General features: G+C 34.5%; 1 protein-coding gene across 7 annotated transcripts in view; it reads left to right on the plus strand.

The window, feature by feature from the left end:
- The first annotated feature begins 6,368 nt into the window (after positions 1 to 6,368).
- Positions 6,369 to 24,215, plus strand: part of SYNJ1 (synaptojanin 1) — a 119,655-nt gene continuing 101,808 nt past the window's right edge. For 4 of the 7 annotated variants that reach the window (XM_051984958.1, XM_051984961.1, XM_051984962.1 and 1 more), the window contains exons 1-2: positions 6,372 to 6,572; positions 7,546 to 7,687. In XM_051984958.1, the coding sequence (XP_051840918.1) occupies positions 7,564 to 7,687 (124 nt within the window). In that variant the 5' untranslated portion in view covers positions 6,372 to 6,572; positions 7,546 to 7,563. Of the gene's footprint in view, positions 6,573 to 7,545; positions 7,688 to 24,215 lie in introns of all 7 variants that reach the window. The other 3 variants (XM_051984963.1, XM_051984964.1, XM_051984965.1) reach the window with 1 other exon arrangement.

Raw genomic sequence — 24,215 nt, forward strand, 5'->3', positions numbered from 1 at the left:
CATCCAGTTACTTTGCCTTCAGGAGTTGGAAAAAAACTCCTCTATACATTGCTTTAGCAGTATAAAGTACTTTTGTCTTTCCTCTTATTCAAAGGGTTTTCATTAATAGAATAAGGACTTCATTATGAAGTGAAATCAGCTACCTATACTGAAAGTTTCTAAGCAACATCAATACATTGTATTCTGTTCACATCTTTTATCACATTTTCCTTGCAACAGCCATCTTGAATGATTCCCATTTTTCAAAAAGGTACTTCATGGGTAAGTAATTTAATTGGTGTTAGTACTTTCTCCACCAATACAGATATCTATTTTTCTGTTACTTGGTTGATGGTCTCTGAGAATTTCTGTGTTTTGAAAAATTCATCTCCCTGCAGTCAGGGGCTTGGTCTTCAGACAACAGTACATCCGGCTTGTACTGAAAACATTTCTAGCTTAATTTAAAACTTTGAGATAACCTCCATACCATCATGAGGCAGTCTACTATAGTGGAGAGCCTTTAATAAGATGGTTGCACTGAGGTATGAATGTTTTAGTACTGTAACCTGTGGTCATAACTAGTACAGTGCTTAGCTCACATCTCTTGCACTCAGTAAATTATTGTTGACTGATTTAACCTAGTTGTTCATTCCTAGTTCTTATGTCCTTGGTTCTGTTTACTTTGCATCAGTTCATACAAATTCAGTTTTTTTGAAAAATATCTTGTCATTTCTTATGGTATAATAATATTCTATTACTATTATATACCACAATTTGTGTAGCCATTCCTCAATTGATGGGTATTATCTCAATTTCCAATTCTCAGTCACCATAAAAAGTTACTGTAAATATCTTCTTTCTTCCCCCACCCTCCCTCTTAAAAAAAAATTAACAAAATTCTTTGGGATGCAGGCTTAGTAGTGATTTATTGCTGGATCAAAAAGCACTTTGGAAAGCTAATCCAAGGGGAGAGTTTAGGAATTGTTGGACTTCCTGAAAACCATGACCAAAATCATAGCCTGAGCACTATATTTCAAGAAGTCAATGGCAGCTGAATGGTGCAGTGTATGGACAGAGCACCTGCTCTGGAGGCAGGAGGACCCAAGTTCAAATCCACCCTCAGATACTTAACACTACTAGTATGACCTTAGACAAGTCACTTAACCCCAATTACTTCCCCTCTCCCCCCCAAAAAAATCATGAATTAATGAAACTGCTCAGCTATTTAACACAGGTTAAACTAATAATAGGATTCACTTAAGCTATGCCCAAAAAGCAATCAAACTTTATCCTTAATTTGTTTTCCAAAGTGTTTTTTTTTCCCAAATATCAGATAAACATTTTCTTCTGTTTGGAAATTTTTTATTTTATTCAAATATTTCTTGTCTCATATAACCATCGACTTAATTTTGAAGAAGTAGGTCACTTACATAAAGCTTATCACTTTCTCTTCTAGAGTATTTATTTTTCTAATTCTTTTCTCCAGAATTAAATTTTCCCTTGTTATATTTTTTCTAAGTATGTAGTCCTTGTGAAAAATCTATTTTCTTTTGTTTACAAATTTCAATTATTTCTTTGGAATGATCTCTTAGACTTTCAGTAGTTTTTTTTTTTTTTTTTTTTTTTTTACATTGGTAATTGTTTTCTTGATTATTTCATCTTTCCAGGTTTAGTTCTCAATTGAGGGTTTGTGCCCAAACCATACTCTGCTCCCTTTTTTTTGGAATACTTGATGATTCTTGATCCAGCCTTGAATTTTCCTTTACTGACCTTCTGGGATTCTGATCTTTGAAATTTAGAATTCTGACTCTTCAAAGCCCTCTATAATGTCTCAGAACATCTTTAGGCATGCCAGAGCCTTTAAGCTCTAGTTTCCGTGTCTGAACATTATGGCACTACAACAACATTAGTTAGGGCATATTGCCACTCCCTTGGATATCCAAGGACCTGGGATTTTAAAAGATTTTTTTTTTTTAAATCATTTTAGACTTTCTCAGGGGATCATCAGCTGTTGTTGTCTCCTGATTCAGAACCTTGCAAGTTACTTACTTCCTTGACTTATCTTTGTGCAGGGAAGTACCTTGCATTGGACTGCCAATTTGCTTTTGTCTTCGGGCTTCTGCATGCCCTCTTGTACAGTCCTAGGGTTGTAGGAACACAAAAGTTTTTCCATTGTATTTCTTGATCACTGGAGGCAGCTAATGGCATAGTTTTTTAGTGCTAGGCCTGGAGTCAGGACTAAGTTCCAGTGTGGCCTCAGACACTTAACTATATGACCCTGGGCTAGTCACTTGTGCCTTAGTTTCTTCAAGTGTAAGATGATAATAATGGTAATACCTACCTTGAAGGGTTGTGAGGATCAAATGAGATATTTGTAAAAAGTGGCATAGCACAGTGCTTGGCATATAGTAAGTACTATATCCCTTATCCATTATTTGAATTGGTGTGATTTTGTTGGAGTAGGTATGTGGAAGCTGGACAATTTGCTTTCCACCAAGGCAGCTCTCTTAGTCAAAAGTTTAAATTGATAAGATAAAAGCCTAGTTGTGACTATGTCATTTTCCTGCTCAAGAAGTTTCAGTGACTATTGTCTGCATTTTAAACCCATTCCGAACTATCTTTCCTAATTGATTTTATATTTTTCCTCATTCTGTATTCTACCCAAACTGAAATATTTGGAATTTGGTGCTCTGGAACATGGCATTCTACCTCTGGCTTCCATGTCTTTGTATATGCCCTACTTTTGAAATTTAATTGTCTTGGAATCTCTTTTATCAGGGCTCACCAAGGACTACATCCCTCAAGAGGTCTTTCCTTATCTTCCCTTTTACAGTTGGCAGTAATCTCTCCCTCAAATTAATTTACTTTGTATATATTTTGTATTTATATTTGAATTATTTCACCTTCCTCTAATAAGAACAGTGTTCATTTTTGTGTTTTTATCCCCATCTCAAGTGTAAAGGCTTGTACATGATGGGCTTAAATGTTTATCAGATCTATGGATGTCACATCAAGTTGACTCATTTGGCCTATTTGAATTATCTCCCTTAATTATAAGTTTCTTCAAAGTAGGGATTATTTCTTATGGATTGTTTCTTTAGAACTAGCAAAATACCTAGTAGGTACTGTATACTAGGAGGTTCTTATTGTGATAAAAAAAATGATCAAAGTATTCCTTGATTAGGTACTCCTAATCACACAGTCAACATATGTCTACAGATTTTATGTTCAGAACATAGATTCATCTTCATGAAAAATCTTGAGAGCATCAGCTTCAGCAGCCATTTATAGAAAATGACTAAGTAGCCCCCTCCCTCCCCAAAAAAGATGGAATTTTACCAAGAGAATGAAGGGAATAAAGATAAAGAGTATACACATTCAAAAATAAGTAACAATAAAAGGGGGACTACAGCTGACTTGGGTTTCCAGAAACAATATTTGGAAGATCAAAATGGGGACTGAATAGTATAATCTTAGCATAGTGATGTCAGTGAATCTGAGCCATTTTCTGTCACATTACACTCTCTTATCACAATGGAAGTAAGAGACTTGAGCTATAAATTCTCTTGTCACATCATAAATATGTTTGCTGTACTGGATTGACTCTAAACTCCATTAAAGAATACCATTTTGGATGGAATAAAGAATTAACAAATTTTACTCAGAAGTGAGCAATTTTTCTTAACATTTAGGGAGTAAGATTCTTTTTTTTGGGGGGGGGGGTAGGGAAGAGCATTTTTTTTTTTTTTAACCTTTAGTGGTTTCAGATGTTTGTGATTGAACAGATGTGGGGTGAGTATTATTTTCAATTTGTCACATAAATTTATATTTTGGGTTCCAAATTTGTCCTCCCCATTGAGAAAGCAAGCAATATTACCTTAATTATGCTTGTGAAAACAAGTAAAATATTTCTATATCGGCTATGTTGTAAAAATTAAAAATATAGTGAAAACATATGCTTCAATCTGGACTTATGGATGTGAATCTGGACATGATTCACATTTTGTCATGAGTCCTTTGGAATTATCTTGTGTCCTTATATTGATTAGTATAGTCAAGTCTTTTATGGTTTATCAGTCTCAATGATACTGTTTTTGTGTATAATGTTCTGGTTCTGCTCCACTTTTCATCAATTTGAAGTCTTTAAGGAATGATAGGAAAATTTTTTTGACAGCATTATTTTATATTATTACACTGTTCTGTATTCTGGACAGCATAAAATAGTGGGATCCAGTGGACATTTTTTAGTCTAAATCAATCTTTCTTCACATGGGATCTTGACACCCCTTTGTGTCAGTGTGGATAGGTATCAGAATCTATATGAACCTAGATGAGAAAAACATTGATGACATCCAAAATGGCTGACTTTTTCACCTCTGTCTTTTCCAAAACTTTCATTTGATGAACACCCAGTCTGGTCCTGTTAACTTTTAACTTAGTTCTACTCCTGACTGAGTTTTTAAGACCTTTCTTCCTTTTGGACATCTTCCACTTAAGGTTAGAAACAGTCGTTTTGCTTGTAGTTGAATTCCTAGTGTTTAATATTACACCTGGCACATAGTAAGCACTTAATAGTGCTTTATTTATAATTGTATTTCAACATAATTGGTTTCCTTAATAATCCTGTGTATTTTTATATTATGCTTCACTAGACTGCCAAAGGGGGATCCATAATATGTAATAGATTAAGAACATATAATTAAATCAACAGCTCTTAAATTTTTTGGTCTCAAGTTTACGCTTAAAAATTGCTGAATACATTAAAGATTTTTTCATTAATATTTACCCTATTAAACTATAAACCCTATTAAACCTAACAAGATTTCAAGTATTTATTTAAAATAATAAACATTAATGTAACATTTTATGAAAACCAAATGCCCACAATTAGGTGGCATTGTTTTGCATATTTTTGCAAATCTCTTCAATATTTAATAGAAGACAATCTCATACTTGCTTCTACATTCAATTTGTTGCAACATGTTTTGATTGCAGTATGTCAAGAAAATCCAACTTCATCATACAGTTATGTATGTAATTGGAAAAGGAAATAGTGTTTTAATAGACAAATAGCTTCTTGGTATTGTTACATAAATAGTACTGAACTTGTAGACCTCTAAAAAAGCCTTGGTGGCCACTCTACCCCAAAATGGGGTTTAAACCACGTTTTTAGAACTTTGAGAATTATTCGTTTAGATTATGAAACCTTTTAAATCTTTTTTTAAAAAATGATTTAATGCAAGTTTTGATTTTTTTATATTCTAATATAAGAAAAGATTTCTTTCCCCAATGAGTTTAATAATCTGTTTGCAACTGACTTCCTACAGCAGCAGATTTCATCCCTTTCATTTAGGCTAATTTCAACCTTACCTCCCCTCATCAGTTTTGTCAAGTCAGTAATCATTTAAGTATATCACTATATGCCTGGCACTTGTTAAACACTGGGAATAGAAAGAAAAGCATTACTTGCCCTCCAGAAGTTTACATTCTAATAGGGAGAAGACCACTTTAAAAAACTGGAAAAGAATGGGTGGAGGGCCGGGGAGGACAAGATGATACCTGGCTTTAGACAAAATTGGAGACTGGCGGAAAAGCATCCTAGAGGGCAATGAAAGGTGGTCTGGACCGCCTCTTTACAAGACAGGTTTTCTGTATCGGGTTGCTTGCCCTTGAGAAGGGGGAGGAAAGAGGAAGGAGAAAAATTTGAGCACAAGTTGTTACAAAGATGAATGTTGAAAACTATCTTTTCATGGACTTGGGGAAAAAAACTATTAAAAAAAATTTTTTTTTGGTTGGGACAACCAAAGAAGCTGCTTCTAAAATATGAAATTCAGGACCAGCGGGAGCGTCTAAAGCAGAGAGGTTTCTGGGGTATAGATTGCAAAGTCCGAGAGTAGAGTCAGTGCAGGTAGGAGAACTAAAAATGTACAATACTTACCTGTCAAATTATGGGGTTGGACAAGATTACTCTAAAATCGTATGATGTGTACAATTTTTATAAAACTTTGCCATCTCAATGACAGGGAGAGAACTGGGAACGCGAAACTTGAAAAAATGATAAAATTGATAAAAATGATAATTTTATTGTTTTTACAAGTAATTGGGGTAGATTATGTTAGAAGGTGCAAGTAAAATGAAATTTTAAAAAAATATGATTTTCCGTGGAGAGTCAGAACTCTTAAATGCTTAAGACCTATCTCCTAATTTCAAGAACTCTAGCAGAGGGAAAGATAAGGGGAGAAGGTTGGAAGACCCGGCGGAGCCTCCTGTAGCGGATCTCTTCTCACTCCCCTCCTCCCCCCTCAGTGGGGTGGGCTCTTCCGATTCTGTAGACTGCGCAATGCGGAAGAGATGGCCCCTTCGGAGCGGAAGTGACGCTTCCGCCGGTGGCGGCGGCGGCGGCGGCGGCGGTGGCGGCGGCGGTAGCTGCGCCAGTGCCAGGGACACGGACAGCTCGGGCTACTGGGCTGCAGCCGGCGGACGGAACTAGGGCTAGCCCACAGCAGGCAGGTTAGCTCGGGTGCAACCAATTTCCAGCCGCTTGAAGAGAAGCCTGACAGCGCCAGAGGTGGCTCAGATAGAGACCTGGGAAGGTGAGGACGGGGCGGCGGCGTCTTGTCCGCGGGCTGCGGGGAGGAAGGGAACTGGCTGCGAGTGACAGCGAGGGGAGAAAAGGAGGTCGTGACAGTCGCTGTCAGGGACTGCCGAGAGAGTAGCAAGTGAGCGCCCTTCCGGGGTCTTCCCATCGCTCAAAATGGAGGAGTCCTCCTGCCCTCTCGGGAGCCAGCATCCCCTCCTGTGACAGGCCCCGAGGGTGCAAGGGTCCGAGGGACGCGGCGGCTTCTTTTCCATATTTTCCCTGATTTGTGTGTGTGAGCAGGGGTGGGGGTGGGGGATGGGGCAGGAGCCTGGACAGCCTCCTCCGACGGATCCTTGCAGCTCCTTCCCCTGGAATCTCAAGGGTTTAGGGTCCCCGAAAGGTAGCTGGTGACCTCTGCTCTCCCGATTAAGCTTCAGCTCTCGGGAGCTTTCTTTGGATAATCTAATCTGTCCTCTCTCAGTAGATTGGGCATTTTCCATTTTATCCTTCGGCGTCTACTCTTTCTTCCTCTTCCTCCCCTGGCTTTCTGGGGCCAGTTGAAGTTTCCTTTAAAATATAAATGTGTGCACACATATTCAAAATGTGCAAAGCAAGAAGCTGATAAATTATTTCCTCGTAAATAAGCTCCGTAATTTTTCTTTTCTGTAATCCTGATTATCTATCAAAACAGTTCTGGAGCTTCTAAGTGAGCAAATTAAGCCCTGCCTTGTCATGGGAACTGAGAACCTCTTCTCCCTCACCCACCCCGATTTTTTTTTTTTTTTTTTTTTTTTTTTTGGTAAAAATGAAGTGGTGGTTTGTTTTTTCGTTTTGGTGTCTTTCTTCTCCCTCCCTTTTCCTTTCCCATCTCTCCAGACGGACACACTGACAGACCTACGCAAAACCTGGCAGGAATTTCTTGGTGCTTTGCAGTCAGTACTGCAGAGGGGAGCATCAGCTTCATTTGCTGCTCTTGGCTTTCCTAGGCTGCCTTTGAAGAAAGAATGGCGTTTAGCAAAGGATTTCGAATCTTTCAGAAACTGGATCCTACACCATTCAGTCTCATAGTGGAAACAAGGCACAAGGAAGAATGTCTTATGTTTGAGTCTGGTGCTGTAGCAGTGCTCTGTAAGTCTCTTCATATCTATCTATCTATCTATCTATATACACACATATATATATATACATACATACATACACACACATATTGTTAAACGTTATGACAGCTAAATTGATTTAGAACAATGTAAATTCAACCATTTTGTTTATAGTCCATTAACAAAAGTCATGAATTGTCTTGGATGTAATAAGGTATTTTCATTTTTTCATCCTAACACTTTTCTAATGAATTTCCATTTTCTTTTCTTCCATGCTGAAATGTTTTGAAGTTTGATTTTTGTTGTACCTTCTCAATAAAGTTAAAAATTCGAATTATATCAGACCCTTTGAGTTGAGATTGTTAGTTTAATGAATTGCATTTTTTTTTCTCTGCTGTTGATGTTGAAATCTACTAGAAAAGTCTTTATACAATTTGAAAATATCAGTCAATCCACAAGCAGAGAGGCTTACTAGAATTCCTTCTTTACATTTTAGGTCGTATAAACATTTCTGAAATTTAATGAGATGTATGTGGTTGCAAGTTAATAGGAAAGAACTTAATAGACCACAAGGATAGTGTCATTTACTACAGTTATTTGGAGAGAGGTGGAAAATTTAAATGTTTTATTTGAGTATCTGTCCACTATTTCTAATTTTAGAGGATAGCCAGTAAATTTGGCATATTGTCAGTCAGTCAAATGTTAAGAAGTTCTTTCTGGTAATAGTTACTGCCCATTCGGTGAGGTTTTCCATTCTAAAGTCAGCTTAGCAGTTTACCTATCATTTAATTTTTTTCAAAAAACCTTTTCTAATTATTGGCAGTTGTTTTTCAGTACCATTGAAACATTGAACCAATTGATGACATATCCTAAAATTGTTTAGATTTTGTTGATGATACTATTGATATTTAATGGACTTAGGTTATTAGTTTATACTGTTTGGAGAGAAAGGCAGGAATATATTTGAAATATAGTTTTGTTTTAATATACTGGAGGAGGATCTCTGATTTTAGGCTGAAGTGCTTTAATAATAATTCCTAATATTTTCACTGGTTTTCATTTATACGAATTTTGATGAATTGGAATCGAGAATAGAGGAAGATAAAGGTTTTATTATGTATCAAAAAGCTCAAAATGTTTTTTGCAAAAATCTTCTATCGTCCTTGCAAATATTTTAAATTATGACTTGGCCTAGTAATCTTATTTGAGTTTCAAATGTTCCTGTAACTTAAGGCTCAATTATGTCAGAAACCCATCAAAGAATCAATGCTACTACTTTCAGCCATTATTGAATGAGATTAAAATCTGCTTTTCTTTGGATTCCCAGCACTTAGCACAGTGCTTGGCACATAATATAGGCTTAATAAGTGCTATTTGACTTGAATTAATTTGACTGGAAGGGACCTCAGAGGTTATCTAGTCTTATAGATGAAGAAACTTAAGCCTGGAATGGTTCAATGACTTGACCTAGAGTGCCAGTAGTAGTAAGTAACAGACTTGAGATTTGAACCCAGATCCTCTGACTATAAATCCAGCAGTCTTTCCACTGCACCTCTTCTTATTTTATCTTGTAATTGTAAAATTGATTTTTTGAAATCAAATGTAGGACTTCATATTTATTCCTATGAAATTTCATGTCAGAATTAACTGATAAGTTGCAGTTGTTGGTTTCTTTGGATCCCAGTTCTGATAATACTGTATGTTAGCCATCTTTCCTTTAGAGTATTGTAATCTGCAGATTTAATAAGTATATCATCTATTCATTCTGCTCTCACATAGACAATACAGTTATGGATGGAAATTATCCATTCAACAAATAGAAAGAATTGAAAAAATATATTTTATTCCTCATGATCCATCCTTTTTTTTTTTAAAGAGTGATGAGATAGTAAGTACCATATGCCAGTGAAGAAGACAACTATTATTGTTGGAAGGAACTTTAGTACAATCTGCTTATTTTGAAAATGAAATCTCCTACTAGGAAAGACCAGATATTTAATCCATATCTGCTTCCCTGTTTTAAATCATGTTGGAACTTGGGCTATAAATTGAATGTGTATTTGCAAATCTTATTATTTTTTTTAATCTTGAAGGAGTCATGATAGATTTTTCATCCCAAGACAGAAAACTTAGAAATAATCACGATTTTGAATATATATATATATGCTAGTTATATAAAAACATTATATGGTAGTGTAAAGGGATTTCATTATTAATGCTCAAGGGGAAAAAAAAATCACCTGAACAAAAGACAATCTATTTTTTGAAAAATTTTTAATATTTGAACTTAAATTTTTGCAGAAACAATAGGCTTAGTTACTGTTCCTGTTCATTTTCTATAGATTCAAATCACTTGTACATGTTTTTAAAGAAAAAAAAATGAGTAGATACATTCTTTCTGTAAAGATTAAAACCATTTTTTATGTAGCTCATTAATTCTTTAAGATAATTTTCAATTACTAATGAAAAGTTTGAGGTAATGCTATAGAAATGTTCCACTAAAAGTTTGCTTTAAAAGTTTATTTGGAATTTAGTCTCAAGATAAATACCAAAAAATATATTGCAGCTAAATATGCTTTTCTACCAATAAGGTGAAAATGACCCTTCATTTTTAAAAGCTATACCAGTGAAGCTCTGGAAAGTTTCAAATATAGACCTGATAATATTTTTGAAAGTAGAGGTCTAAATATGGAAAACCTCATTATCAGGTGACCCCAATGAATTGAATTTTTCAGTAATTTTTGAAGAACATTTGCTAAGGCATAGATCAATTACTTGAACTTGAATGAGTAACCATACTAATAAATCAGATTTCCTTGAGACACATTTTGAATGGTTTTTCTCTTTCTTACTAATAATAGCAAATATTTCTTGACTGGTAGTTGTAAAATGTGTGCTTGGAAAATAGTCCTAATGGTTTCCTTGCCTTAAGTCTATTTCCTTATCTTTACTTCATACGACATACTAAGAATCTTCCTGAAAATCCATTTCACTCCCTATAAGTTTGGTGATTCCAGTTTGCCACAGGGTAAAGAAACTTCTCCACCAAGAACAGAAGGTTCTCAGTAATTTGTATATCCTTAAGTCAATAAGTATTTATTAAGCACTAAATATGTGTCAGGCTTTGTGCCAAGCCTAGGGGATATACAGAAAAGCAAAAACAATTCCTGTCTACAAGAAGCTAACAGTCTGTTGGGGAAGTCAGCATTTAAACAGCTATATACTGACAAGCTGTGCAAGATAAGTTGGAAATAATCTTAGACAGACACTAACAATAAGAGGGACCAGAAAAGACTCCTTGTAGAAAGTGGGATTTAAACCAGGATTTCAAAGAAAATCAGGCATTTGTATATGAGATGAGAGCCTTCTGGACAGCCATAGGAAAATGTGTGGAGTCTGAATAGCAAAGAAGCCAGCATCAGTGAGTTATGTATGTGGAGGGGAGTAAAATGTAAGAAGATTTGAAAGGTAAAAAAGATTGTGAAGATTTTTAAAAGCCAAGGAGAGAATTTTATATTTGATCCTGAAGATTTGATACTGGAGTGTATTGATTAGCATATTGGGCATCTGAGTGGTAGAGTAGCTGTCATGTTGGGCCTGAAGTTAAGAAGATTGATCTTCTTGCATTCAGAACTGACCTCAGATACTTACTAGCTGTGTAATCCTGAGCAAATCATTTAACCCTGTTTGCCCTAGTTCCTCATCTGGAGAAGATAATTGGTAAATATTCTTTGCCAAGTATATTCCAGATGAGATCATCAAAAGTCAGACATGGCAGAAAAATAGAAAAAAAAATTGAATAGTGATGATATGGTCAAAACTTGTATCTAAGATTTGATATGGTCAGACTAAACTCTTTCATAGCTGAATGGAAGATAATAGAGGATATATGATAGGGCAAGGTAGAAAGTCCAGTCAGAAGGGTTTTTTTTAGTGTTCCATTTATGAGGGGTTGAGGTCCTGAACCAGAGTAGTGACAGTGTCAGAGGAGAAAAGTAGATATACTTGAAAGATACTGTATAAGTAGAATCTACCAAACTTGGCCACAGATTAGATCTGGAAGAGAGTGAAGATTTAGAATGACAAAACCAATGGAATCTCCTATTTCCCTAACAAATTGTTCTAATCTTTGTTCATATTATTCCTTGCTATCTTACCAATGGGTAACTTTCGTTGCCCATTTTTCTAGGCCAAATTCAAGCCCCGTCATTTTCATGACCATTTTCTTAAATTATTTGTCTATGCTATCTCTGGATTCTTATATATGTCAAATTTTAATATAATATATGTGTGAACTTTAGTACAAAACCCAAATTATTTTTAACAGTCTTTCCCAATATAATTTTCTATAGATTTACTTACTTAGAATTTTGTGAAGCTGCTGGGTAAGGTGACTTTTAGGAATCAACAATTAGGAATCAGTGGCATGCCCACTGATTTGACATTGTTTCCTTAAACTAGTTTCTGTATGTTATAAAACAATCATTTTAAGGTTAAGGGGGGAAAAAGATTTCAAGCAGTATGAGTACAGGGACTGTGGCAAAAATAACCAATATTAAATGTTTATTTTTGTCATTACTTAAACGTTTATTAATATATTAAATTCTGCATATTTTTACTCCTTAACAGTTCTTAAGTATGAAATTATTGTGTTAAGGGTAAACTTTCCTTTGGAAATAAATCTGTGTTAAAAAAAAAAAAAAGATTCACACTAATTTTCATCTTCTAGATAAAATAGGTTTGAAAGACAAAGCCCATTTACTAAATTCTCTCAAGTAGTTATTTTGTGTTTTAACTACCTTATCATAAAAGTAATTTTTCTTAAGAAAAAGAGAGAGAGAGAGAGAGAGAGAAAGAGAGAGCGCGCTAAAGAGCTAAACTCAAGTAAAATAATAAACCAACATCTTTTTCATTATACCTTTCTGGTTTCTTTATCTTATAAAATATTAAATGGCTCTTGTCAATTTAAATACTTTTTTTGGGTTGTATTTAAGAGTTATATGTATTTGAATTCCAGTAGAATTTTTGAGAGTTATATTTTAAAATTAGAGTATTTTAAGTTGAAACGTTAATTATAGCTTTCAAGATAAACTTATAGTTATTAAAACATTTGTTAAAATGAAGTTTAAATTTATAGCTGTTAAGAATTTATGTCTGGATGTCCTTTGATACAAAATATTTCTTTTGTTTTTTTAATCTGAGCATTTATTTGAATGTTAACACAATTACCTAATAATATGCTGCACAGTGAGTTGACCTTTCTATTAGAACTTTTCCTTTTACCTTCCTTCTATCTTCTTACATTCACAAAAATATGTCTCTTAACCAGAAGACATGGCATTATGCAGTATATATTTTCTTTTGTCCCCCAACATTATAGGACAGTAAAAAAGAATGGGCATATTCTTTATTCTTTACTTGCTCTTTGCTATTATCTTTTAAACTCTGTCTCTTTTGCCATTTGAGCAACTTCTCCTTTGAGGGTCACTTCATCTGTCTGTCTTGCCCTCTCTCCACATCCTTTAAGTAATCAGATCTTTCTTCTCCTTTCTTAGGGAACTCAGAGCTTCAGTTTATCTTTGCAGCAGCCCTGCCCTCATTTGCAGACCTCCTAGTTCATCAACCTTGTCACCTTCCATAATCTGTACTCTTAGACACATACAGGGCGAGATTTTGTGTGTGTGTGTGTACGCGTGCGTGTGCATATAGTCCTACCTTTGGTCTCATCATCATATGAAACTTGAGACTTGAAATTCTTCTCTTGGACCATGACCTTTTACCCCGTTGTTGCCTCTTCATTAGGAACCTAAGACACTTCATCTTTTTCTAGTCTTCCCAGACTCTCTGCTCTGCCTTTACTTTTCTCTCCTTGATCATATAGTTAGCCACTTTAATTTCACATTATCTTTTATCTCCTTGTCCTTTATCACTTTTATCACCTCTATAAAATATCCTCCTAATTGGTCTTGCCTTCTCTAATTTCTCAATTTCCCAGTCCATGTACCTGTCAGTTCTGACCCTCTTCTGTTCTAGAGTGCTGTCCTTTCCCAACTGTCTTTTAAAATTTTTAGATGCTTTAAAGCTCAGTTCAAGTTTCTTCTCTCACATAGGACTTCTCCCTAGCTACTATTGCTACACCCTTTTCCCCTCCTCTACAATTCACCCAAAATTACTTGGTATTTAGTGATCTGTGGATAAATTGTAACACCTCAGTAACTTAGGGAAGAATTGTTGTGTATTTGTATTGCTGGTCTCTAACAGAGTGTCTTTCATGTGTTAATTGCTTAACAAATACTTCTTCAATTGAATTAAAAAATAATGATGTAGTAGAAAGAGAGGTTTGGAAACAAGCCTTAACTCAGCTAATGTCCTGCTGTGTTATCTTAAATGAATTATTTAACATCTCTGGGCTTGAAGGGTCCTTCTTCTAAAATAGACTTGGATAATCTGGCACTATGTTTTGACTTGATCATTTCTGAATTTGGTAATGAACAACCTTAGATGTATAATTTTAGTGGAAAAAACTTCATAGAGTTACTAGAACTAGGGTCAAAAAGATTTGAATTCAAATCTGGCTTCAGACACTTCCTAGTTGTATAACTTAATCCATGTCTGTCAAAGTTTACTTAAGTATAAAATGGGGATAATAACAGCACCTACCATGCGGAGTTATTGTGAGGACCAAATTTTGTTTTTGTTCATTTGTTTCAGGCCTGCTCAACTTTTCATGATCCCATTTGGAATTTTCTCGGCAAAAATATTGGAATGGTTTATCATTCTTCAGCTCATTTTCCAGATGAGAAAATTGAGGCAAACAGGATTAAGTGATTTGCCCAGGTCACACAACTAGTAAATGTCTGAGGCCAGATTTGAATTCAGGAAGATGTATCGTCTTGTCTCCCAGCTTGTTATCCTATCTACTCTACCACCTTGGTATACTGCTTACCTGGCACTAATAGGCACTTAATAAATACTTGTTCCCTTTATTTCCCATTTTTTCTTATTGTGAATTTTAAGTATCTGTTTGCCTATTCTGGAGGCATAATTATGAACTACTAAGAGAATGACAACTGTAAATTTTCAAGGATAGGTGGGAGAATATTATAAATAGCAAGGTTGATAGTAATGTTTATTTTTTTTAAAAAAGATCTTTGTTCATATGAAAAAGCACATTTAAAAATTTGCTACTTAGTAAATTGTTGATTTGGAAATGCTATGATAAGTGTATGCATTTCATATAAGTACTGGCATTATCTAAGTTTTTAATTGAAAATCCTATTTGAAAATACCTATTATTAAGTTTTCTTTGAATTTCTCTTTAACTTAAATTCCTTCTGAGGAATGCTTATGAATCTGATTTTTTGTGTTTCCTTTTTTAACTTAAAGGATCTGTTGAATCATCAGTGTAGTGAGTATTCTTCTACTAAGATTGAAATACCTCTGCATTTGGTAGATGGTTTTTGAGAACTGCAATGAGGAATAAATACATTGTATTCAACCTAGTAATAAACTTCCCTGAACTCAACTAGGCTAATCCCTGAGGAGCAGACATAAAATTCATTTATAGGGACCATACGTCATACCTTTTCAGCTTGGTAGAACCTTCAAGAGCAGACTCCCACTGGGGCTGACCATCTGTTAGCCCTTAAATGATTAGTGCCTCCTTCCTTTGCTGTTAATACATTTTCTAGATACCTTTTTGATCAGTTGGGTACATTTCATACATAGTATATTCAATGAAATATGTATTATAATTTCTTTTTTTTCCTCCAGATTGACGATCTCTTTGGTATAGCAAATTCTTGATGAGATCGTTCCTTCTACCAAAGCAAATTTATTATGCAGTCTTCGGTTTGCCTGATATTCATGATAGCACAGCCAAAGTTGAAACTTGAACCAAGGTCTTCCTAATCCTGTCATTCTATACATAATGCTATTTTTTACTGAGGAAAAATCTGTAACACTGATTTTCTGCTGTTTTATATCTCTTTTTGTGGTCTTTGAAAAAGAATTTGTAAACCTAGGTTTGTATGATTAAATAGGAAGTGAATTTATTTTTTTATCCATCTTATGTTGACCACTTAAGAAATATTATTCTAGTAAATTGCTCAGTTAAGTTGAAATCTGATGTCCTATGGCAGGATGATTAAAAAAACAGGAACAAGAAACAGGAAGCAAATGGATCAGCATAATCAGAATGTGTTATTGTCAGCAAATTTTAGTTACAACTACATATTTTTTGAATGCTTAAAACAGCTACCATTAAATTTTTCTGTCTAATTTCCTTGGCCTTCTAAATTTTTACTTAGAAGAAATAGTTGTGGGGAAAGCAGAAGTAGTCTGATAGATGAATGTATCTCATATCTAAAATAAAGAGAATGATTTTCATTTTTGGCTTTGTGATCAGTTTTATTGCTCAACAGTTTATTGCTCAATAGTAAGAAAGGAAAAAAAAAACCCTGAAATATAAAGAAACTGAAATGCCAGTATAGATTTAAAATAACATTTCATAATATGTATCAAGATTTTGCTTATCTATTTTGTGAGGGTCTTACTTTTATTTGCCAGTTTGTAAGGTAAATGGCCATACTGCTGGTTTATAGTATGAAAATCAATCTGTGAGGTAGCCCAAAGTACTGCAGCTATTCTGACTTAAGGGCCCATGATCCTATTGTTGGAAACTCTACCTCTAGGTTGCTGCCATCAAGTATCCAGAGGAGAAAATCATGAGATGACAGAACTTTCTTCAATGGAGCTCTTCCTATTCACTTTTTGCTCTTTTTCTCAGGTAGTTACCAAACTCTTGAGTCTTCATATTTACCCCATCCCTCTGCTGAAAAGAATCCTTCCCCCTCTCCCCCTCTGCTGTCAGTGTTATAAGAACGTATTTCCTTAAACTTTTCTTTGTTGTTCTTTTTAAGTTACATTTGTAAATGTCCTTAGAATAATCTTACTTTAATCTCATGCTTAAATTGTTCACATACCTAGTTTTCCCCTCTTCTCCTTCTTTAATATTGTGAGTTGTTCATAATTTTCTATCTTCCTTCATGACCTTACATTTATAACTATTTTATATATTTGATACTCGTTTATTATTGATTGTCATGAGTTTTTGATAGAAAAATTAGGTATTTCCTCTTAGTAAATTTTTAGATTTTTTTTTGATTTCTTCATTTAATAGTTCTTTTTTAAATTTTTTTGCTGAGGCAGTTGGGGTTAAGTGATTTGCGTAGAGTCACACACAGCTAGGAAGTGTTAAGTGCCTGAGGCCACATTTGAACTCAGGTCCTCCTGACTTCAGAGCTGGTGCTCTATCCACTGCACCACCTAGCTATCTCAATAGAGAAACTTTTTAAAAGAATGGGGCAGCTGAGAAATTTTTTAAAAGAACCACTAAATGGGGCAGCTGAGAAATTTTTTTTTTGCCAGTATCATTGGATTTATTTTTATTTTTATTTTTTTAAATAACTTTTTATTGACAGAACCCATGCCAGGATAATTTTTTACAACATTATCCCTTGAACTCACTTCTGTTCTGATTTTTCCCCTCCCTCTCTCCACCCCTTCCCCCAGATGATAAGCAGTCCTATATATGTTAAATAGGTTACAGTATCTCCTAGATACAATGTATGTGTGCAGAACCGAACAGTTCTCTTGTTTCACAAGGAGAATTGGATTCAGAAGGTATAAATAACCCGGGAAGAAAAACAAAAATGCAAGCAATTTATATTCATTTCCCAGTGTTCTTTCTTTGGGTGTAGCTGCTTCTGTCCATCCTTGATCAATTGAAATTGAGTTAGATCTCTGTCGAAGAAATCCACTTCCATCAGAATACATCCTCAAACAGTATCGTTGTTGAGGTATATAATACATCTCCTGGTTCTGCTCATTTCACTTAGCATCAGTTCGTATAAGTCTCGCCAGTCTTCAGCTGAGAAATTTTTTAAAAGAACCACTAAATGGGGCAGCTAGGTGGTGCAGTGGATAGAGCACCAGCCCTGAAGTCAGGAAGACCCCAGTCCAAATCTGGCCTCAGACACTTAACACTTCTTAGCTGTGTGCGACCCTACGCAAGTCTCTTAGCCCCAGTTGCCTCAGCAAAAAATTTTTTAAAAATTTCTCTATCATAGTTTTTAGACAGCTTTATGAAAAGCAAAATACTTTTATCCATTCTCATTTTTCAGATGACAGGAGAAATTGGGAGCTATTATAGATATATTCTTTCTTCTATTTTTGACCTTTGACTGACACTGATCAGTGTCTGATCAGTAGCTCAGTACATGAAGTGCTGGGTGTAGAATCAGGAAGACTTGACTTTGAATCCAGTTTTAAACACTAGTATTGTAACCTTGGGCAAGTCATTAATCTCTGTTTGCCTCAGTTTCTTCACCTGTAAAATTAAGATATGATAATAGCATGAGCCTCATTGGGTTATTTTGAGGATCAAATGAGATAACAGTTGTAAAACCTTAGGAGAGTGCCTGGCACATAGAAATACTTGATAAATATTAACTATTATTATTATTACAGTCAGTTTCATTTTTATGGGATTATAGTTTCTTGAACTCTCCGGCACCCTCTAACTCTTGTTGAACATTTTCATGACGTTAAATCTTTGATCTTTTTTATGTCTTCAATTTGAACCATGGTTTCAAGACTTTTTTTCCCCATTTTTCACTGGAAATACAAATATAAGAGCTAATTCTCCTTTTTAAATAGTTCAAATTCTATATGTTCATATTTAACTAAAAACAGTAGATAATATGAAAACATATGTTTAGTGATAAGGGGATAGAAGAGCAATACTAACTGAAGGAACAAAGAAGGGCCTCTTGAAGGGCGTAGCACTTTGAGCCTTAAAAAGAGCTGAAGGGAAATAGAGATGAGAAAGAACATTCTGGGCATGGAGGGCAGCCTGAGCAAAGGCATGGAAGCAGAGTTGTTATGGACAGAAATGGCAATTAGGTAAGTTGGATGAGGATGTAGAATTTAGGAGAAAGTAAAGAAAAAATATTGTAAGCATATCTCTGTTTAGATATACTATATTTTTCTGAACTCCTTTAGTATATTTCAGTACTTCTTAGATTATAAGGCTGCTTGTTCAATTGTTCATTTGTGTATGACTCTTTGTGAAACTTTGGAATTTCCTTGCCAGAAAATCCTGCAATTGTTTGCGTTTTCCTTCTTCATTCATTTTTCAGATGAGGAAACTCAAACAGGGTTAAATGACTTGCCTAAGGTCACCCAGATAATAAGAGTCTGAGCACAGATTTGAACTCCAGTCTTCCTGATTCCAGGCCTTGTGTCTCTATACTGTGCTGCCTAACTGCCTTAGGACTATGAGGTTAGCTTAAGACAAAAAGAGTTTCCCTTACTGCAAACTTAATAAATCACATTACACTGAAATGGTAGGTGAGTTTTAATTTTAAGACTTATTACTATATGTAGCCACAGAGTTTTTATGAATATTGGACCAAGAGCTGGGAAACCTAATTCTAAGTTTGGCTCTATTATTACCTTTCTCGGACTAATTTGTAAATAATGGATGATATTTTCCTATCTACTTTATAAAGTTGTTTTGAGGACCAAATAAAATAAGATCTGTGAAGATGATTTATAAAATGGCAGAAAGGCATTTTCTTTGTACAACTCTCCAGGGAATACCTCTTAAAACTTAGTGTTTTATGTTCCCAAATCTATTACTAACTTGTATTTGTAATCACTCACCAGTGTCCTATTTTTGAACTATAATGTATACTTTAAGATGAATGGCTCCAAATAGATAAAGAGACTGTTTAACTCTCAGCTTTGTCACTTATTGACTGATCTCAAATAAGTCACCCTATGTCTTCGGATCAGTTTTCTCATCTCTAACATATGTCACTGGATAATGTGATCTCTGAGGCCCCTTCCAGCTTTAATGGTTCATGAATCTGTTATCAGCTACAAAGTTAACATTTTCAATTCTTTTATTTAGGTTAGCAATGTAGGATATCAGTAATGGGATTGATCCCTATAGACAAGGTTACCTTTATGTCAAAGAGAAGTTATCAATCTGTATATGATTTTAAGAGTTTGGGAAAGATCACCTCCAAATGCTTAAAATTCTATCACTAGTGATACACCTAAAGAACACAGTGGGTAGAGTATTGGACTTGCAGTCATGAAGTCCTAAATCTTAATTTAACCTTAAATATTTAGTAGCTATGTGACCCAAGGAAAGACACTTAACCTCAGTCGGCCTCAGTTTTTTTTTCAGTTGTAATGGAGATAATAATAGAACCTGCCTATCAGGGTTATTGTAAGCATCAAATGAGATAATATTTGTAAAATATTTAGCACACTGCCTAGCACATAATTACTTAATCAGTGCTTGTTTCCAGGCTAAAAATATAGATTGGAGCAAGGTTATGAAATTAAAAGTTAAAACATAGGAATTCTTGTATATTATAAAGGAAACAGGGAGCCACTGGAATTAATCAAATAAGGAAGTGACATAGTCGTATATGCCTAAGGAAAATCACTGTGACAGCAGTTTTTTGGATGGATTTTAGATTGTAAGGGGCAGCTAGAGGTGGCACAGTGGATAGAGCACTAAGCCTGAAGTGAGGAAGACTCAGTTTCCTGAATTAAAATCTGCCCTCAGATACTTAATTGCTGTGTGACCTTGGACAAGTTAATCTTGTTTGCCTCCGTTTCCTCATCTGTAAAATAAACTGTAGAATTAAGTGGTCAGCTATTCTAGTATCTTTGCTGAGAAAACCCAAAATGATATCACAAAGAATCAGATATGCCAGAAAAACAATAACTTTAAAAAAGGTTATAAGAAATTTGAGCAACAATACTATATGATGATCAGTTCTGATGGACATGGCTCTCTTCAACAATGAGATGAACTAAATCAGTTCCAGTTGTTCAGTAATGAGGAGAACCAGCTACACCCAGTGAAAGAACTATGGGAAATGAGTATGAACCACAACATAGCATTTCCCCTCTCTCTGTTTTTGTCCGCTTGCATTTTTGATTTCCTTCTCAGGTTACTTTTACTTTATTTCTAAGTCTGATTTTTTCTTGTGCAACAAAATAACTATGGATATGTAAATCTATATTGTATCTAACATATACTTTAACATATTTAACATGTATTGGTCTACCTGCCATCAAGGGGAGGGACTGGGGGAAAGGAAGGGAAAAGTTGGAACAGAAAGTTTTGCAAAGATCAATGCTGAAAAATTACCCATGCATATATCTTGTAAATAAAAAGCTATAATAAAAAAAGAAAGAAAGAAAGAAATTTGAGGCAGAAAAACTAATCAGGAAGTTTCTAGCAATAATCAGGTGTGAGAGAATAAGGGCCTGAATTAAAAATGTGAGAGATTCTGTAGAGATAAAATTGGTAAAATTCGTCAACTGATTGGTTCTGTGGGGTGAGGGAGAGTGAGAATATGAATATAATGCCAAAGTAATTAACAAACATTTGAGTTTGAGATATAGGTAATTAGAGATAAAGCTCAGATCTAGAACTTATTTACATTTATATAATTATATTCGTGAGAATATAGAAGGAAAAGAGAAGAGGGCCTTTGGTGGAACCTTGATTATATACCCATAAACAAAAACAATAGTTCTGTGTCCTTTTTTTCAAATCTCTTCTAATACATTTTGGCTTTATTTTTTCTTCTTCTTTAATATGCTTATAGTTGTAGCTAATTTACATACAGTTTTGGTTCTATTAATCTTTACTTGAATTACTTTGTAGTTTTTTCCCGTACTTCCTTTCATAAGAATGAAAGTGTCTATTTTTTGCCTTAATAATAACAACCCATTACAACAATGTACCATCATCTTTTGGTCTTTTTTATTTTTCATTTTAAGAAAAAACATTTATTTTAAACTTAACAAGCATGAATAGAAATGAACATTTCAGTTTAGAAGAACTAAATATATATGAAACTGAACTATTTTAGAGTTAGAGTTTTATAAAGACTATATTAAATTTAACAGAATAATAAACAAAATACCTTGTCTATCTATGTTCCTTTAGGAAATTCTTTGTGATTGTTGATATATATTTTTTTTTAATTTTGGTGTCCTTATTACTACTCTCCACATCTTCCTCTCCACACAGAAGCCTAGCCTTATAACCCTCTAAGTAGAGTCAAGTAAAATAAATGCACATATTGGCTCCATTTAAAAATATCTGATTCATTCTGTAACTCCAATCTTGTCACCCCTCTGTCACAAAGAGAAAGAATGCTTCTTTCAGTAGTCTTCTGGAGTCATGACTGGTCTTTATTTGAGTGAGAGGTCTTCAGTCTGTCCAAATTGTTTTCCGATACTGTTTTATACTCATGTAAATTATTCTCACACTTTATATCAGTTCTTACGGGTCTCCTCAAGTTTTTTTGAATCTGTAATTTGTCATTTCTTTTAAAGTAGTGGTATTCCTTTACAATCATATACTATAACTTATTTAAGCTCTTCCCAGTCAGTTGATAACCACTTTATACTTAATTCTTTTCTATGACAGAAAGTGCTGTTATAATTTTTTCATAACTGAATGTATTTTCGTAACTGTGACAGAGGGGTGACAAGATTGGAGTTACAGAATGAATCAGATATTTTTAAATGGAGCCAATATGTGCATTTATTTTACTTGACTCTACTTAGAGGGTTATAAGGCTAGGCTTCTGTGTGGAGAGGAAGATGTGGGGAGTAGTAATAAGGATACCAAAATTTTAAAAAAATATATCAACAATTTAATGATTTTTCATTTGTTCCCAAGGTTCTTAACCTTTCAGCTTCAGCAACCAGTTTTTCCTTATAAGTCAAAACCATGTTCTTACTCATTTGTTTTCTCTCTGTTTTCAGATGATACTATTATTAACCCCAATCACCAATTTCTCAGCTGCCCTGCTTTCGCAGCAAATATTAGGGTAGTTGATGTCTCCCATCATGGCTCCATTCTAAGTCTGTATTCTGGTCTGTGAATTCTTTGTCTAATTATCCTCCTTTCCATGTCATCTATACTATATTTAAATGGCATGAATTCTTTTTCTCCTTGCAATTGATCTTCACCTGGCACATTAAGCCATGTTTCTTCCTTCTGATTCTTAATGTGAATAGATTATCTCATATATAAGTAGATTCTACCAACCTTCTTATTTGGGTCCTTTTGAACAAGGTACTATACATGTTGAGTTGAAATATACATGCATTTAAATTATATGAATTTAATTATATTCTCTTCACCAGTAAGTTAAAGAAATAAGTATACATTTAATTTATTACCACAGTTACAGAACTGCTTTGCATGTCTTGGTCTCCTTCTGAACTTCCTTCTGCTCTCTTCTATGTATTTTTAAATAATTAATTAATGTGCTTTATTTTCTTGGATATCACTGCCACTATGCTTCTTTACTCATTTCCTTTTTACTTTTCCTCCAAAATAAAAACAATTCCTTGTTACAAATAAATATAGTCAGGCAAAACAAATCTACCTATTGGCTATCCATATGCTTTATTCTGCAAGAAGAAGAGGAAGCATGGGCAAAGGTAAACTAAATTCTTTGGACCAAAGCAAAAACATAATAAAAACTATTCAAAAATTTGACACTAAGGACAAATAATATTGTACCTGCGAAGAGAACTTGTTTAGAGATAAAAAATGAAATGGGAATAACAGTACATCCCTCAAATGAAATATTAACAAGATGGATTAAGACTATTTAATAGTCTTCTTAAGTACTTTCTAGTGTAAGTATATTTGAAACTTACATGTTTGTTAATGAAACTCAACTCTGCATATTGAAATGTCAAACAAATAGTATAATTTGCAGAAAGGCCTCCAAAGGCTGTTTAACTCGTTAGGAAAATACCAGATGAGCTTTTTCATGAGCAGTTTAAAATTAATTAGGGATAATTCATGTAAAACATACCTAGAAGATGTAAAACTCTAAGCTTTATACAATTTTTAAGGTTAGGCCCTAGGAAAAGTGTTTAGAACTCCTTGTTGACTTTTCTTTAAAAATTGGTTGATTGATTATTGTTCTGTTGAAGTCTATGGTTTAACAACATGGGTTTCAGACAGATTATCACCCTATTTTGTTTCCAGTAATCTGACTGAAGCCCATGTTGTTAACAAGGAATCCTAGACAAGCAATAAATGTTTGTGGCCTACCATTCTGCTTCTTTCATGACCTTGGTTGTTTTAGTTGGCCTTCTCTAGATTTATTATAGCTACATTTGTTTTTCCTAAGGGGTGATAAGCATAGATGTATTGAATATTTTTGGGTCACTGTGGTTTTGTACAAGAATAGGCTTAACTGTATGCCAGGCATTGTGCTAAGTACTGGAAACTCAAGAAAAAGATTTAAAAAAATAATAATAATCCCAGCCCCTGCCTTCAAGGACCTCACATCCTAATGGGAAAGATAAAGATAAAAGTATTAGACAGAGACCCAGTGAATGAAAACTAGAGAGACAGGAATAGCCTCCTGTAGAAGGTGGAATTTGAGAAGAATCTTGAAGCAAGTCAGGGAAACTAAGAAGCCCAGGTG

The sequence above is a fragment of the Antechinus flavipes genome, chromosome 3 (assembly GCF_016432865.1).
Source record: "Antechinus flavipes isolate AdamAnt ecotype Samford, QLD, Australia chromosome 3, AdamAnt_v2, whole genome shotgun sequence".
NCBI lineage: Eukaryota > Metazoa > Chordata > Mammalia > Dasyuromorphia > Dasyuridae > Antechinus > Antechinus flavipes.